The sequence below is a fragment of the Musca vetustissima genome, unplaced genomic scaffold (assembly GCF_032173495.1).
Source record: "Musca vetustissima isolate MV318-11 ecotype Yass unplaced genomic scaffold, APGP_CSIRO_Mvet_v1 utg2180, whole genome shotgun sequence".
Classification (NCBI taxonomy): Eukaryota; Metazoa; Arthropoda; class Insecta; order Diptera; family Muscidae; genus Musca; species Musca vetustissima.
In genome coordinates this window covers 228,605-246,294 of record NW_026887089.1, presented here as the reverse complement: position 1 = coordinate 246,294, position 17,690 = coordinate 228,605, and the positions used below count along the sequence as shown (strand labels likewise).

The 17,690-nt window shown below is 34.4% G+C and overlaps 1 protein-coding gene across 1 annotated transcript; it reads right to left on the bottom strand.

Annotated features, from left to right (window-relative positions):
* Positions 1-1,534: 1,534 nt before the first annotated feature.
* LOC133334611 (uncharacterized) lies at positions 1,535-15,431 on the bottom strand. Its single transcript, XM_061542925.1, has 11 exons — positions 15,396-15,431; positions 6,121-6,307; positions 5,926-6,039; positions 4,572-5,851; positions 3,589-4,485; positions 3,116-3,543; positions 3,017-3,064; positions 2,504-2,965; positions 2,172-2,458; positions 1,827-2,096; positions 1,535-1,746 (listed from the first exon to the last, which is right to left on the bottom strand). Exons 1-11 carry the CDS (start codon positions 15,422-15,424, stop codon positions 1,540-1,542), a joined length of 4,209 nt encoding a protein of 1,402 aa, XP_061398909.1. The 5' UTR covers positions 15,425-15,431; the 3' UTR covers positions 1,535-1,539.
* Positions 15,432-17,690: the final 2,259 nt, after the last annotated feature.

Here is a 17,690-nt window from a genome sequence, read left to right as displayed (position 1 = left end):
TTCTTATGAGATTTATAAGTTTTCAAAATCGGTTAATTACCCTGTAGGAAATGTGGGGTGTTGTATCGCTTTTGTCTACGATTGTGGCGACATGTCGCCATATTTTCAAAAACTTGTCTACATATCATGTAATAAGAAGAAGCATTTGTAATGTTAACAGCCAACTGAGCATGATTATGCTTCTTCTTCAGAAATTTTGGTTAAAACGGGGGTTTTAAGTTACTAAAAGCAATTGGATAATTAATTTAATTAATTGGTGAAAAAAATTTGAGCAAAAGAAATTAAAACAAAAAAATTAAAAGTGACATATGAGACCTTTTGTATATATCTACAAACTATTGACTTACTACTGACCGTGTCTACTTACTATGTAACACTGTGTCTATATCTATAAACTACTGACCATGTCACTTCAGTTTATTGGCAATGACAAGCACATGTTAAATGTCAATAGTAAAATGCATTGTGTTGGGTATAGTCGATCAATAGTAAGTCAGTAGTGATTTTCTATATACATTTCCTACAGGGCAGTCGCTGAGTTGTTTGCATTTGATTTCAGCAATGTCCCGAAATACACTTACTGTTCGATGCTGGGCACCTATTACCTGAAAACGAAAAATAAACACACAAAAAATCATTTAAAAACGGCAATTTTTCTTTCATACAGAATGTTGGTTTGTAAAGAAAATTAAAGCATACTTTTAGGCACAGACAAAATTTATTTAAACATAACTTTACATACACAGTAGTTATTTTATGAAGTAAAAAAATCTTTCCATTTCCATACATAATAAGAGCCCAGCCCTGAATAGTAAATACATTCGGAACATGGTAGACTTCAAATGCAAATAACTCAACGAATACTTAACTGATCGACCAAAACCTCTGGAACGACTAAAACTCAATTTTATTACTACTTACGTACACTTTGTTATTGAACATTAAATTAAATAAAAAAATCTTTATTTTATATATTTTTTATAATCAAGTGTTGTTGTTTTTTTCAATTTATTGCTTTTACAAAAAAATCATAAATATTGCTTACAAATAATTGATTTCAATTTAAATTCCTGCATTTGCTGTTGTTTTCAAAAACCCTACAAATAATACTAATATTCTAAATACAAATATAAATAATTTAAACTATTATAAATAAATACTTTCGAATATGTAATGTTAGAGGAGTGTGTGTGTGTTTGTGTGAAGGTGATGGGTGACACGGTGATATGAAATTAATTTTTAATGTTATTTATTTACACATTAAAACCATAATTCTGTTTTTTAGTTATTGTTTTGCGATTTTGGTATGAGACACTTTAAGATATAATCTATACAATTGGCATGATATTGTACGAAAAATAAATAATTATTACAAGGTAAATGTAGATATTTATATACATACATAATAATTAGGATGAGGAGAATGAGTTATGATGCTATACACATATATATGCTTGCTGATGAGTTAATACAATGTCATTGTCATTGGTGTTACATTTTGTTGTTACTGTTATACTAATTTGATGCATTATCATCTTGTCATCTAAAACTGATGCCACATTTTTTACTTATTTGCGGCGTATGTATGGAGGCAATGGACAACAGCAGGGGTACATCATTTTCAGATAGATTTAAGGCTGTGGTCACAGCACTCAAGGAACAAAAATCAGTTTCCAACAGAAAGGCGGCTAAAGTTTCCGAATGCAAATAGATTTCCTGGAGTTTGGATTCCATAAATGAGAGGCACTAAAAAGACGAGACGATTTTTGTTAATTAATTTATGCCACGTTATAAGGCAACAAACAGGCAGCAGGGAGATGACATACCTCATAGGCCGATATGCCGGCACTGTTCATAATTTGTACTGTCTCCAACATTGAGGAAACTAGCTGAGACATGCCCACGGGGGCACTTTGTCCACCGGCATATGGAAAATGTTGTGACTGTGAGGAGATTAGTTTGACATCCCATTTCTCCATGTCGGCAATAATGGCAATGTTTTCGGCAGGCAGTGATATCAGAGAAGCGGAATGGGCGGCCAGCGCCAAGTCTTCTCGTAAATTGATTTCCCATTTGGAGGGAGAAGCATAGGTACCCTGCAAAAAACATGAAAAGAACGAACCTCATATTAGCGACAAGTTTCTCTTAATTTAAATTGCAAATCATCATACCTGCAACACCATATCCGGCACATAATGATCATTGACATTCAAAAAGAGTGATGGTATAAAGCCCACCGGCAATTTCATATCTCCGCTCAGCTCGTCATCCTGTGGTATATCCTTGACAGCCGGTATAGGCATTTGCAGCAAATGCATCGCCTCATTGGCGGCAGCACATTTCGCCGCCACCGAAGACATGGAGCCACGCTGCGAAGAGCACTTCTTTTGATTGGAGCTGAAGAAGGTTTTCTTCGGAGTCTCTGCGGTGGGTGTGGGTAATTCTCTCATCTCCACATCTGTGGCATGTTGTGGGTGGTCGCCACCACCTCCTTGATCATTGCTGGATATTAACGTCTGCACCGAAGCCTGTGAACTAACGGTGGTTAGGGCAGGTGTTGTTGGACTTGCCGGTTTCGCTTTGTTATTCACAAAACAATGCAGCTCATCCGATTCAAACTCCAACTCTGTGGCATTCGAAGGCGTCTGATAGGCATTCAACAGACCCTGACAGACAATACAATTTGGGGTCGACGTTGTTGTTGTGGCATTTGTTTGTTTGCTCTGCGGAGGGAATGTTGTGGTAAGGTTGGCATCAATAATTTGTTGCTGAAGCTGTTGCTGCTGACGTTGACTACTGCTGTCAGGACTGTTATTCTGGGCAGCCTCCAATTTGGAACACTTGTCCATTAGCAAATCATAATTGGTCATAAGAAGATTTTTACTCTTCATATAGTTGGTTACAATTTGCGGGTATTGTTCGAAATTAAATTTAACTCCCGAATGCTTCTTCAATTGTTGCGTTGCTGCAGTGGTGTTTGTGGTATTGGAGGCGTCGCTCAGGGGATTGTGTAAACGTTGATGTAGTGGACACAACATATGTTCCGATTTTTGTTGATCATTTGCTGATGATAATGACGATGTGGTCACTCCTTTTGAGTCTATGGTGTCCCCACACAAATCTTCAGTACTTCGTTTGATATTCACCAATGGCTCATTATCACCCAATACAAAGACCACACCACTACCACCACCTTCTTCCTTGTTGCGACCAATGCCATGCTCCCGTTCGATATGTTTGTGAGAAATATCAAAGTGTATTTGCTCCTCGTGGCTTACATTTTCTTTGATCGGTTCCACACCCCAGGTCATGGGACAATCACTTTTGCCAATGCTATTCTGAGTTATCAATGCGGACAGTGACAAATGTTGGGTAGCAGGGTTGCGAACTTTTCCATCTTTGTCCTTCGTCGTCGTCATGGAGGAAGGTGCCACCTCTGTCCCACACTGTTGCAGTTTATTAAGCTCCTTTAAACTAAGTCCTTCCTTGACTTCTGCTGCTGCCATGCTCCAAAAGAATGGTCGTTTCTTACGATGTTCAGCTCTCCCACTAGTCGTGGCAGGTTTGTCTTTCAATTTCTCTGTGGGCAACGTTTCAATTTCAATGGCCTCCAAAACACCTTCCACCTGTTCCTCCTCGGCGGCATTGCAATTACTGGGATCTTCAACAATTAATTCCACATTATCTGGTGTGGTAAGGGTCAGACGTATTCTGCCCTCGTTTTTGTTCTGGACCAGCTCCCTTTGTTTGGCCTTTTGGTACTGGGCCACAGAGTTTCGTTCGATACCGGTGTCCATCAGATAATTACCAATACGCAACTCTTGTTGCACAAATCTGGAATCTCTAAATGCCAATACAGTTGGAATTTCATTCTTTTTATAGGTGCGTATGGCTGCGTCCGTTTCGTCTTCATCATATTCTTCATCTCTTTCGCAGAAGGTGTCGTCGTCACCACCAATATCGTGTAAACTAAGGTTTTGTTTGCACGTCTGAGATCTAGTCAAGCCACTTTTTATACCACCCGCGCCAATACCACAATTATTCCCCAAGACACCAGAATTTCTGGCAGCCTCATTGCCCAGCCTTTTACCAGCACCTCCATAGAGGGGGGATTTTTTAAATGTTTCATTTTTATTTTGGGCCACAATATTATTCACCATGTCCCTGTTGTAGTCCTCCTTTTTGGCCGAGCGTCGCACCTCGCCGCACCGTATAAAATAGGTCAGTACATTTAAAAGTCTTTCCACGGACAGCTTTTCCGTGCCATATATCACAGTTCGGGCCAATTTTGGTGGCAGACCTATGGCCCCAAATAAATCACCCATTTGGGCCCACAAGGCATTGTAGGGATGCTTCTGAGAAACCTGTAACAATTTGGCACGCTGCTCCACAGCTGCCGTTGAAGACGACGAACTAAACGGTGACACAGTGGGTACCCAGCCCAGATGGTGTGTCAGAATTGCCGTCAACATTGTGCTTATAAAACTGCAGGAGGAAGAGGAAGAGAAAAGAAGCGAATTAGTGAATTCTTTGCCGAAACAAATTCGGGTTTTTTTTGTTTAAAAACTTACAAATTGGTATCTTTGGTATCGGCAAATGATAGCAGCCAACACAGCTCCTTTATAAAACGTTCGGCCACATTTTTCGAGTATTTGCTGCCACTGGTGGTTATACTCAGCCACACAGGACATTTGATACGTGGTGCTGTAAACAAGTCCACAAACCACTGCTGGGTGTCCTGCCAAATTTGATACATAATTTGAAGGAAATTATTATGGTGTATATAGGCTATCTCCGTGCTGGCCCTCAAACGACTCAGCATGCTCTCGAACAGGGCAATGTGTTCACTGCAAAACAATTCCATTTCCTCCTCAAAAGATTCACTCATTGTGATACACACGGCCAGACCCAGTCTGGCTCTGCGTGAGGCCGCCTTCATTTGGTTCGGAGCCATTTCTCGTCTACGGCCCATTTCAGGATTGCTACGAGATTCATTTGTCGTATAACTACAATTCGGCCTCGGATAGTTAACACCCAAATTTAAGCCCTCACTACCACCAGCTGTGGGGGCACTGCTATTGCTCATCATAATATTGGCATAATTATCCGTTACGAACCCGATCAGGTCATTCATGGAGTTTTCGTTTTCGAAAGACGTCACAATGTTGCGGGATATTCTTCGCTGCAGACTGCCATCACTGGAAATGCCCATGGCATTGGTACTGCCCGAACAGCTACTGCCAGGATAAATATTCGAATCAATACTGCATTTTCGTACCCGATCCGACGATTGTTCCGACATAACAGAGCCCAAACTACTGCGAGTTGAATATTGATACGAAGCAGCAGACCACTGATCCGAAGAGGATGCAGTACCGGCACCACGACTTATTGCCGAATAACCCGAATCCGTACCCGTACTATAGGTGCTTGAGAAACGATCAGCATTGCTACTATCCGTATTTGTCATAATCGATTGTTGATCGATTGAGGGTACATCGAGTGGAGATGACACAGATGTGCTGAGATCACTGGGTGTTAGACTTTGGTTACGGCCCATTCCCATGGAATAGGGCAAGGAGAACGAGCTCATCGATAGGCCATCAATGGAGCCATGTTCACTGCATATTGAGGTACGCGGGGTTGCCAGACTGTTTGTGGAAAAGGTGGAATATGGCGAATGTCCATTGTTGTTGGGTCTGAGCGGTGTTAAAAATACCTGGGAACATAATAGCCGAGAGGGTGGTTGCAGCCAGTGGACTTTTAATGAGGGGCCACGAAATGACATGGCCAATGCACCGAACACCATTTCACCGATACTGCTGATATCAGTCGAATTGGGACGATTGTGCTGTTGAGAAGAAGAAGAAAAAAATAATAAATAAAATTATACATTTTAAAATCATAACAAGTTTATATAATTACCTTATAGCCATATTCATCACACACATCGATATAACCACCGTTGGAATGAGCTCCCTTATTCGAATTATTTGCTGATGATGCAGCACTTAATCTATCCGAGAGTAATGACGACGACTCCTTATTGTGATGATTATTGTTCAGACTTGATAACTGATTGGTGGCATGTGATCCTCCTCCACCGCCTCCTCCGACCACTCCAATGGACGATGTTGACTTCGAGCCAATGTGTTTGTTCGAACTACTGCTGCTGTTGTTGTTGCCATTCTTTTCCTTGTGATAGACTTTCTCTAGGGCATTTGAATCGAACAGTAGGCGTCTTCCTCGGGTATCACATTCCCGGTATACCAAGATGCGTACTTGACTTCCATCAAATGGAAAATGACTACAAAGAAAGGTAAAGGGGGAAAAAAACCAACGGATTATTAAAAATTGAATAGGGGATAGGGAATAGATGCTGTTATTGTGAGTTGTCATTGGAAATGTTGGGGGGTATTAAAGTGTCAAATAACGTCACCCAGGAAGGAGAAAAATTATTTCCTAAATTAAAAAATCAAAATTTTGGACTTCTTTTACCAAGATCTATTAATAATGTGAACCAACAAGCGAAAATCAGCTGTCTAATGTCGAACATTTATCTACGTTCTCATAATGGAAATCAATTCACAATAATGCATTTTGACAGTAAACTTGATATGCAGCTGATATCAATGTAATCTCTTTGAATAAGCTTAATAATAGATCTTTGGTAGTATTAAATAGTTGATAAGCCTTGGAATTATTCAACGAATATTAAAGGCCTATTAATAAGGACACCATAAAAGCGAATAACAGCTGTTATTTCTCAAGTTAAAATTCAAAAATTTTGATATTTTTTACGTATTCATATTGTAAAACAATTCACTAATGTGAAACCATTTTGAAAGCAAACATGAAAAGCATCTTATTTGAAGCTGATATTTCCGGGTGTCATTATTGGTCATTATTAATAGGCCCATCAACATTCACAATAAAGCATTTTGACAGTAAACTTGAGAAGTATCTGACCTTCTTTTCGGATGGCTTATTAATGGTCCTTACAAAGGCCTATTAATTAGACAAACCAGGGAGACCAACTGGATATCAGTTGCTACTCAAGTTTGCTGTCAAAATCCATTATTGTGAATGGACATCCATTATAAAAACCTAAACAAGCTTTGGAATTATTCAAGGTCTATTAAGAAGGTCACCAAGCGTAAGCCAGCTGCTGTTTCTCAAGTCTAAAGTAAAAAATTTGGACTTTTTTTACGTTTTCATAATGAAAGTCGTCTATTCACAATAATGGATTTTGACAGCAAATTTATGAAACAGCTGATAGTGATGCAACTAGTTGTCAATATTATTTATACTTTGAAATAATCATATGAAAGAAAACGTAGACCAAAATGTTGACAATACGGGGATATTTCCAGAATGGCCGACCCAAAGCTTATAAATAAGGTTGTCCGGGGAGACCAGCTGGATCTCTCAAGTTTGTTTTCAAAAGCCATTACTGAGAATTGACTTCCATTATGAAAACGTAAACAATGGCAACATTTTTGACATTAGACTTAAGAAAAAACAGCTGACTTTCGCTAGCTGGGTGATCTATTAATAGATCTTGAGCCGACCTATACTTTTTGGGTGACCTGTTAAATGGACCCTAATGCACCTTTGGACCTGAAAAGTAAATTTTCCAATTTCTTCTGAACAAAAAATGTTATTGTTAGACTTTGGACCATAAGACAGACATAACCTCCATCCATTAATCAAATGATGATAATATGAATACGGCAATGAACAAGTCAGCTGACCTCAAGTATATGAAACAAAGAAGGATGCAACGAAAATTTTTCTGAATATATATTTATATATAGATTAATAATATCTATAACAAATTGATGTTTTCATACGTCACTTATGAATGACAAATTCAAAAAATTTATTTTTATAAACAAGTTTGATTAATCATTTGACACTTGGAACATGAATAACGACGAAACAAAAAATCATGTGACATATTTTTTATTTTTGTCAGAGTGGTCTAAATATTTGCATGGAAATAATACACCACACTAAATGACGTTATTTAACACCACATCACTTATGGGTGGGGTGTTGCGAAACAAACCTATATTTAAAGTGTGTCTAAAGGTAGGTCGGTGTATTACTTGTTTGTAAATACATTTACATATTGATAGTAAGGGTATTTGTAAATTCTTTCTAATGACCCACATTATTCAGACACATGTAAACCAAATAATTTAGAATATCATCAAATGTCATATGAATAAAAATAATAATTTTATTATTTGTTATTCATGGCATTTTTCGTACGATTATCATATTGTTGTATAAGTACATATGGTGTATGGCCTAGTGCAAAGATTTTTTCTACTTGATTTTATTGTTTTGAGTGGTTGGTGAGAGGGCAGGTAATTGAACTCCTTAAATTTAACAATACATACTAAATTAAATACTAACGACTATCATTTAAGACGTCATTAAAAAAGCCTGAGGCATGAGGATGTACTTTTTATTTTATTAATGATGTCATAAGCGAATAAATATAAATATAGTTCTTTTCCTTCAAGTACGTATCACAAGAAAGTGGCATTTTTGCAAATTGTTGTCATACATGGTGTTTATAAGATTTAGATTGTAGATTAAACAAAAGTTGGCCTTTCCCATTGTTATCAACAATAACAAAAAAATAATCACCTTGCATTGTCAACAACGTCGTCGTCATTTATAAAGAAACTCCACCTGATGTGATGGTATCTTGTGTTTAAATTGCCATCAATACAAGAGCCGCTGTCAAATGTCAAACAAACCTCTCCCCACCTCCCCCCTCCAGCACTCAAGTAATTTATTAATAAATAAATCCCATACACATATGCGCTCGCTCGTCTTCATTCATTTAAACTTTTCGTTAATCATTTCATTTCTTTAACCAATATTTTGTTTCTTACGTCGATACTTGACTTGTTTGTGGGTATCATTGGCGGCTTCGCTGTCGTCGTTGTTGCTTGACGTGAGTAATACTACTCACGTGCTTTCTAAATATAGATGTTCTCGCTCGCTCGCTCGCTCTCACCCAATGTCATTGATATACTGTTGTGCTTTCACTCACTCATTCATTCACACACTCACACACATATCATGCAGTTAGATTTTCGCAAAAATAAAAAAAAAAAAAACAATTTCTCGGTCACGGACACCAAACACGTACATTTCTACAGTATTTGGTATTTGCAATTATAACTGTGTTGTGTAGAAAACAGACAACAACTTAAGTGTCATTCAAAAGAACCACGGATAGAGAGAGGGAAATCAAGGACAGTCAATAACCCAGGCGACGAAAAACAGTTGCTTTTCTCCCAAATTTAATGTCAAAAATTGTGGACATATTCAAGTTGGATGTCAACATGTATTATTGTCAATTGACTTACATTATTAAAATGTAAACAAAGTCTCAGATCTATTAATCAGATCACTCAGCTGTTAATTCTCAAGTCTAATATCAAACATTTGGACTTTGTTTACGTTTTTATTATGGAAGTCAATTCACAAACAGCAAACTTAAGAGGCAGTTGATATCCATCTGGTCTCCCTGGATGATATTTTTAATAGACCATGACAAAGCCCAAATTTTTTAACATTAGACTTGAGAAAAAACAGCTGACTTTCGCTTGCTGGGTGACATTACTAATAGATCTTGCTTCTTTATAATGTGAAGTCCATTCACAATAACTTATTTTGACTATTTGACTATCAAGGCCTATTAATAAGGTCATCCAGGGAGACTAGCTTATTCTAAAGTTTGCTGTCAAATTACATTGTGAAAACGTAAACAAAATCATTAGACTTGAGAGCTGCTGACTTTCACTTGTTGGCTGACCTTATTAATAAATCTTTCAGATTGACCCTCCGGGCCTTGAATGATATTAATTAATATTTTTGTAATAATCAGACATTTTGTTGTCAATTCAAAACAGAATAAATAATCCATTCATTGTCTTTTTAAAAAGTCGAACAGTAAGACCATAACCCCGTACTCTCGAAATGCTTCATATTTTTTCTATTTTCATTAGTCGTATGAAAACGTAAACAAAAATTGTGACATTCTAACATCCTTAAACGGCGTATTAATATAATGTCAACTAGGGAGACCAGCTGGATATCAGCTACTTCTCAAGGTCACCCAGCTAGTGAAAATCAGCTGTTTTTCCACGTCTAATGTCAAAATGTTGGACTTTGTTTACGTTTTCATAATGGAAGTCAATTCACAATAATGGATTTTGACAGCAAACTTGAGAGGCAGTTGAATGAATTTTAAGGACCCAACTTTTGATGAAATAACAAAGATGGCATTCACTGTTGTCTTAATCCACATAAGTAACACGAATCTTCCACTTCTAACGTCAACAAATGTATGTATTAAGAAAGAAGAATGAATGATCATTACGAAGAGAGAGGGCGAGAGAGCGTAGAGAGTGTGATGAGTGCTAATTAAAAGATCAGCATGAATTCATTTGCGAAACAAATTAACACAATTGAACACAAAGATTTCATTATGAAAGCAGACAACAACAACAACAAAATGAAACAGGCATATACACACATACACAGTCATAGAACAGTGATGAAGAAAGTCTAGAATCGGTAGAAGTGAAAAGAAAAACTAAGCAAAAATCCATAGATCTTAAATTATCAATATGTATTTATAGATATATAGGTGAGAGAGTGTGTGTGTGCGTGTGTGTACAATTATTTCTCCATATAAACATTTACAAAGTTTTTTTTTTGTGGAATAAAATTAAATAAATAAATAAAAACTTTGCACAAAAAGCACGTGATCTAAGCCAATGTTATTGTGAATGAATCACTAGTAGTCAACAGAGAGGAGGAAGAGAGAACATAAATAACAATTTGATTTAAGAATTATTAAACTAATGTAATAGTGTAGATGATGAGATGTGTATTTTAAATATTTGCCAAGATGAATTATATATTAATTACTAAATTAAAAAAGGCACGTGATTGTTAACAAATATATTTTGTATGTGTTATTGATGATGAATGAGAACAAAAAATAAAAAAAAAATGTTATTATTAAGATTTTTTTTAATTTAATTAAGAAAAAATAACGATAGCAATCTTGAGTAAAAGTTGGTCTTCCTGGATGAACTTATTAATATGCCATAACTGCTATATAAAAATTAACGTAATATAAAAGGCCTATCGTTCATTTCTCAAATTTAATCAAGATCTATTAATAAGTTTACACAACAAGCAAAAGTAATCTGGTTTTTCTCATGGCTAATGAGAAAAATGTAAATGTAAACATTTTCGACGTAATTTACGTTCTCAAAAAGTCTACTCACAATAATGGATTTTGGCGGCTATGTTAAAAAACAGCTGATCTTTCTGGATGACACTATTGTGAATGAATGTGAATGATTTTATTTCTTTATTTTATATAATTTGTAACATGACAATCATGCCATGTCATCACTGCCAATGTGATTGTGACTGAATAAAAATTTATGGTGAGAAAGACCAAGATGTATTTACAAGGTCACCTAGGTAACAATCGAAGTCGGAAAACAGCTGTTTTTTCTCAAGTCAAATGTCAACAATTTGAACTTTCTGAATGTAAGTAAATTCAGTGGCTCCTGATATTCAGCTGTTCTCCCTAGGTGACCATATCTATAGGTCTTGAGAAAGACATTCCTGTCGTATACTTAATACAAACATTAATACAATTTAAATAAATTATACGTTTTGGATCCTACGAGAGATATTAAACAACGTTTACATTATGAATATTCGAAAAAGAATTGTTTCATTGCCTTTTAGTATAAATTTAATTCACAATAATGTATGTTGGCAACAAACTTGAGAATCAGCTGCTCAAAACTGTTTCATTCCCATTCTCTAAGCCTATAAATAAGGTGTCTCCCTGGATGAACATATTTATAGGCTAGATATCGGCGGCTATAGCTAGATATCGGCTGCCTCTCAAGTTTGTTGTCAAAATCCATTATTTTGAATTGACTTCCATTATGAAAACGTAAACAAAGTTCAAAATTTTCGACATTAGACTTGTGTCAATTCAGATGTTTGACTTTGCTAGATGAACTTATTAATGGATCTTGATCAGAGATGGAAAATTCATATTACTAACGAGTCAACTAGAAATAAAAAAGAAAACTTTTATTGTGATTTGTAATGTTGCCTCAACATTTTAATAGAATTAAATGAACAGGTCAAGTGAGATTGTCCATTTTTTGATTACCTAATAATAACTACTTATATATTTTACATCAAATATATGGACAATAAATATTCTATTATTTTGACTGATTGATCGATCTGGTATGGATACTACAAGTTGGAATTATAGAAAAATAAAAATTATAAAAATATACCGTAGAAATCGTCATATCGATTAATTTCCCTTGTCGGGAAATTCGGCTTTATATATAGAAATATGTTTTTTTTTTTAGAAAATACTGGAAAAAATTGTATGACACCATTTTCACAATCACATGAATAAATAATTCCACCTATGATACCTTTGTGAGATGGCGGTATTATTAGCATAATGCAGTGACTAAGTTCCTGATATGACTAAATTTTCAAATCCAACCCAACCTTTTAGATTGTAACATTCATATTTTTAATTTGAGACACAACGCAGCCGATAAAATTTATGGTGGCGCCAAACCAGATCAATAAACGAAATCGCTTGCGCTTAATTTCCCAAAAACATATTTTTGTGATAAAAACCAAAATGTTTAAAGCAAAATGCATGCGTGTGTGCTTAAAAAATAATGACAGTTTGTATTATAATATTAGCTTGGTTGTGAAATGTTGTTTTTTGGTGGGTATGGTGGGAAATTTGTTGCGGTTTAGATAATTAAGCCTAGTAAACTATTTATTTTGTCAGCATTTTTGTTAAATTCCATACTAATATGATAACACATTTTTAAGTGCCTATACATTGTTGTGTAGGATATTATATTTAAGCTTTTAAGTTTTTTAGGGGTCGATCGGTATGTTTTGTTTTAAATATAAAGGCGAGGGAGTTTGATGTTGACCGCCCGCCCGCCATATAATGCGCCATCATCAATTATTCTTAATACAATGAGAATTAATATGAAATATTATTTTCTTTGTAAACACAATTTAAGTTGGCCAGAATGAATCATTTTTATTTTCTTTTGCTATTGTCATAGTTTGTAAAACAACACTTTCTGACTAGAAGCCTATTTGTAGAGATGTTGAGGTACGTTTTGTATCCAAGGAAGGATTCCCACCCAAAATTAATTAAATTATTTATTCGCTCTTTTTTTATTTATTGACCAAAATATGCCGCATTTTTTGTATTATAAATTTTTGCAACAAAAAATAATTTTTAATGATGTTGATAAATATTGACTTTATGCGGATAAAAGCCATCGGTTACAGACGCCTTAAAATTTTAAACGCTGCCGATTTTAGTTACAGTCTTTGATATTTAATTAATAAACTAGAAAATGTCAAAAAGCAAGGATACCCATCTAATAAAAAATTTACAAAATTTAATTAAGAAAATACAACGATATCAGTCTTGAGAGAAAGTTGATCTTCATGAATGAACTTATTAATATGACTTAACCGCTATATACAAATTAATGTACTATAAAATGTCTATCGTTAATTTCTCAAATTTATTTAAGATCTATTAAGCGAAATTCAGCTGTTTTTTCTCAAGACTAATGTCAAAAATTTGGACTTTGTTTATGTTTTCATTATGAAAGTCAATTCACAACAATTAATTTTAATACCAAACTTGAGACAAAAATAATACCTAATATAATTAAAAATAATTAAATTGTCTATTCTCTTTTTTACCTATTAAAAAAAAACTTACACTACAATTTTTGTCTTTTGCAAACAAAAAAATTATAGTTTTTAAATATTGTTGATAACTGCTGCCTTTATGTAGATATAATACGCTATTGTCCACCGACGCCTTACAATTTTAAACGCCGTCGTTTTTAGTTAACGTCTTAGATATTTACATAGTAAACAATAATCTTTCTAACATACGTAAAAATAATTAAATTGTATATTATCATTATTAAATCTTTATTTTGTATATCCTCTTCTTTATTTTTTATTTAATTTGTACAAGATAATTTCTTATTTTTTATTAATTAGGCAGCTATTTTAGGAAGAACACAATGACATTTTCCATCTCTGACTCATGTGATAATGTCATCACTCCTCCATTTCCTTTTAATAATCATCTGTCATATTTGTTTTTAGAGCAAGCACGGGCAGAGAGTTAAAAAAAATGTTTCTCACACATTCGTCGATGTGTGTATGTGTCAATGGTCCCTGAAGGAAATGTAATAATAAGAAGAAGCATTTGTTACATTAACAGCCAACTGAGCATGGTTATGATTCCTCTTTTGTTCTTTTATTAGAAATAATTTTATGTTAGAATAATTTTGGTAGACAGAAATTTTGTTAAAAACGCAATTAACAGGGGGGTTTCAGTTGTTTTAATTGAATGCATGTGAGAGAGCAGGCATGCGGGGGTTTGTCAATTAAAAAATTGTTAAGGGAATATAAAACCAGGATTATTCTTCAGAATTTAATTAGTTTAAGTTTTTTTAAACAATAATAATATTCAAAAAAGTGTAAAAAACAACTTCATAAACAAATTGGAAACAACTTTTCTTATATTTTTTATAAAATGTACCCATTTTAAAATATATTTTTAATAAAAAGTACCATTTAAAATATGTTTTTAATAAAAAGTACCGTTAAAAAACACTTTTGTGATAAAAATCACCCTTTATACGTTTATTAAGAACACATTTCAAAGGACACTTTAAAAATATGTTTGTAATAAAAGGTACCCTTTAAAAATATATTTGTAATAAAAAGTACCCTTTAAAATATTTGTTTTTATAATAAGAACGTTAATGTTTATTTTTGTTTGAACAACAAAAACGGTAAAAAGAACGCATCAACGCTGGTGTGCATGGTTGCCCATCTATGGCTTTCGAGTATGACTTACAATATGACATTTAACAATTAAAATTGTTAATGAGAGAAGCAAGGAGAATGACAACTCATCTTTCTACTAACGAAGAATTGTAATTACAACTGTACACAAGCAAACTGTCATTTTTAGATGTCATCTCTTCCCCAAGAAATTTAAAGAGAATTGGAGAAATGTCAGTAACATACATCTCTTGTTTAAAACTCTCATCAAATGAGACATACCCTTTGTATCATTAAAGCTGAACGATGATATATTTTTTAAACAAAAATTGTGTACGATTCCTGTTATTTTTTAAATTTTTTGTATAAGAAAATATCAATACTGCAATATTTTTCAAACATTACAAGAAAAACAAAATAGCAAAAAGATGAGATAGAAAAACACTCACTTGATTGGTAAATATAATGGCGCCTTCATGCGTCTTTTAATAATAATTCCGAAACGTTGTGGGTGTGCTTTATATCCAAATGATAACTTCGATTTGAATTCGTGTAGTTTGCCGCGCTTTTAACTTTTACAACTTGCTGCCGAGTGATGATAATGGTACTGTGCAGAGCAACAGGAAAAACAGAACACACCACTTTACTAATATTAATTAAAATGTACTATTTGTTGATTTTGTGTCATCGATAATAAATTTGGTTTCGGTGTTGTTGATTGTACCGGAATATAGGTGGGTGGGTGGTATCTATTCTTGCTATCCCTTCTTTCGTTTGTATTTTATCCAAAAATTCAATAACTACTGATAAGATTTTTCTTGTATCCACAATTACGAAAATATTTATAAATATTTTCCGGGGTACACAACATTTAGATTTTTTATGGGAATGGTAGTAATAAGAATTTTTATTTTTTTTTTGTTATCAATTATTATGTAGGCAAGATATTTTTAAATTTTAATTGAATTTCTTTTCTCGCACTTTTTATAGCGTTGATGTTGTTGACTTTGTACTCATAACATAATTTTTTAGGGGAAAGAAGTCACAAACAGAGAAATAAATCGCAACATTGTTACTTTTTTCTCGTCAATGTGCGATAATAATTCAAAATTATTATTTTTGAAGTTCAAGGCGCCACTTTCATTTTGGTTTTATTACGTTTTGTGTGTCGGGATTGATAATGAGTTAAAACTTAATTACTGCTGCCGCCGCTGCAGTGGTTTCTTTTATATTTTTGTGTTAACACCGTGCACGCACTCACATGAACCGAGCAACACACAATTCTATATCTATTGATCGCCAACCAAACAATTGATTTGTTTAACAATTATGATTTTCCGATTAATTCGTATAGCAATATAGCAATTCGTGTATAAGCGTCTGTCCGAGTTTCCGAATTCCGATCATTTATCGCTTGCATGGTTTTCAAACGCGGGTTGAATGATGACTGGTGTTGTGTCTGTTGGTTGGATGGTTGGGGCTCAGCAGCAGCACCGATCGAATGTGTCTGCTGCAATCGCGGCGGCCAGTAGGGGATAGAAGAAACATTTACCCCTATTATCTAGGCGGCAACAATTATGTGTGATGCGAAGACGACGGCGACGAAAAAAATGTTCGGCAGTAACGGTAGCAGCAGCGGCAGCACCAAACACCTAATGAACAATAAAATAGTTGTTCAGGGTTGGGAATTTTACATTGAAAATAATTCAATAATAACAAAAAAAAACATCTTCAAGTCTGATGAAGATCTTTCAGAGACCATTGATCGAAAGAACCCCTTCTCTATATTTTCTTGAAATGCAGTACAAGATTCTCAGATCTTCTACAGACAGAAGATCTTGTTCAGGACTTCTGATAATAGAATAATTTCAAGGGAATCTTTACAATATAGAGAAGTTTTCTGCGATCGTGTAGGAAAAAACGTCCGAAAAAGAAGAACCTCTACAGAATTCCTCTGGTTATTTGTTCTTCATTCACATCACTTTGTTAACCATTTAAAAAAAAAGTAATTTTTTGGTAAGTACCCTTTAAAAATATCGTTTTTATAATAAGTACCCTTTAAAAATATCGTTTTTAATAAAAAGTAACCTTTAAAAATACTTTTTTAATAAAAAGTGCCCTTTAAAAACATATTTGTAATAAAAAGTACCTTTAAAATATATATTTCTTAATAAAAAGTACCCTTTCAGAATACATTTTTAATAAATAGTACACTTTCAAAATATATTTTTAATAAAAAGTACCCTTTAATAATATATTTTTAATAAAAAGTACCCGTTAAACATAAATTTTTTATATAAAGAAAGAACAAATTACAAACTCCCATCCCTGGGCTGCATAATATATTAGAATATGTGTATGTTTGTTTGTTCGTTACGAAGAGCTGGGTCACCAACACCACTTAACAAAAGTATACCTTTTTTCTTTCGTATTAATCTGACCCCCTCCCCAAAAATTCTCACATTAGAGCTCCAAACAACTATGACCACCGAGGAGTGCGCATTACTACCCTCTCCCAATAACAAACAAATAATGTCGTTAGTGTAGTTAGCAACAACACCTCTTCTTGTCACCCCACACCGTATTCTTAGAAAATTGACCACACACACACAAGTAACGATGACGACGCCGACAACAACCTACTGAACAATATAACGGCATTTATTATTATTATATATAGTGGAACACGATTTATGGTCTACTCACATGATGTCCAGATATCAAATTGCCTATCAAGAGTGAAA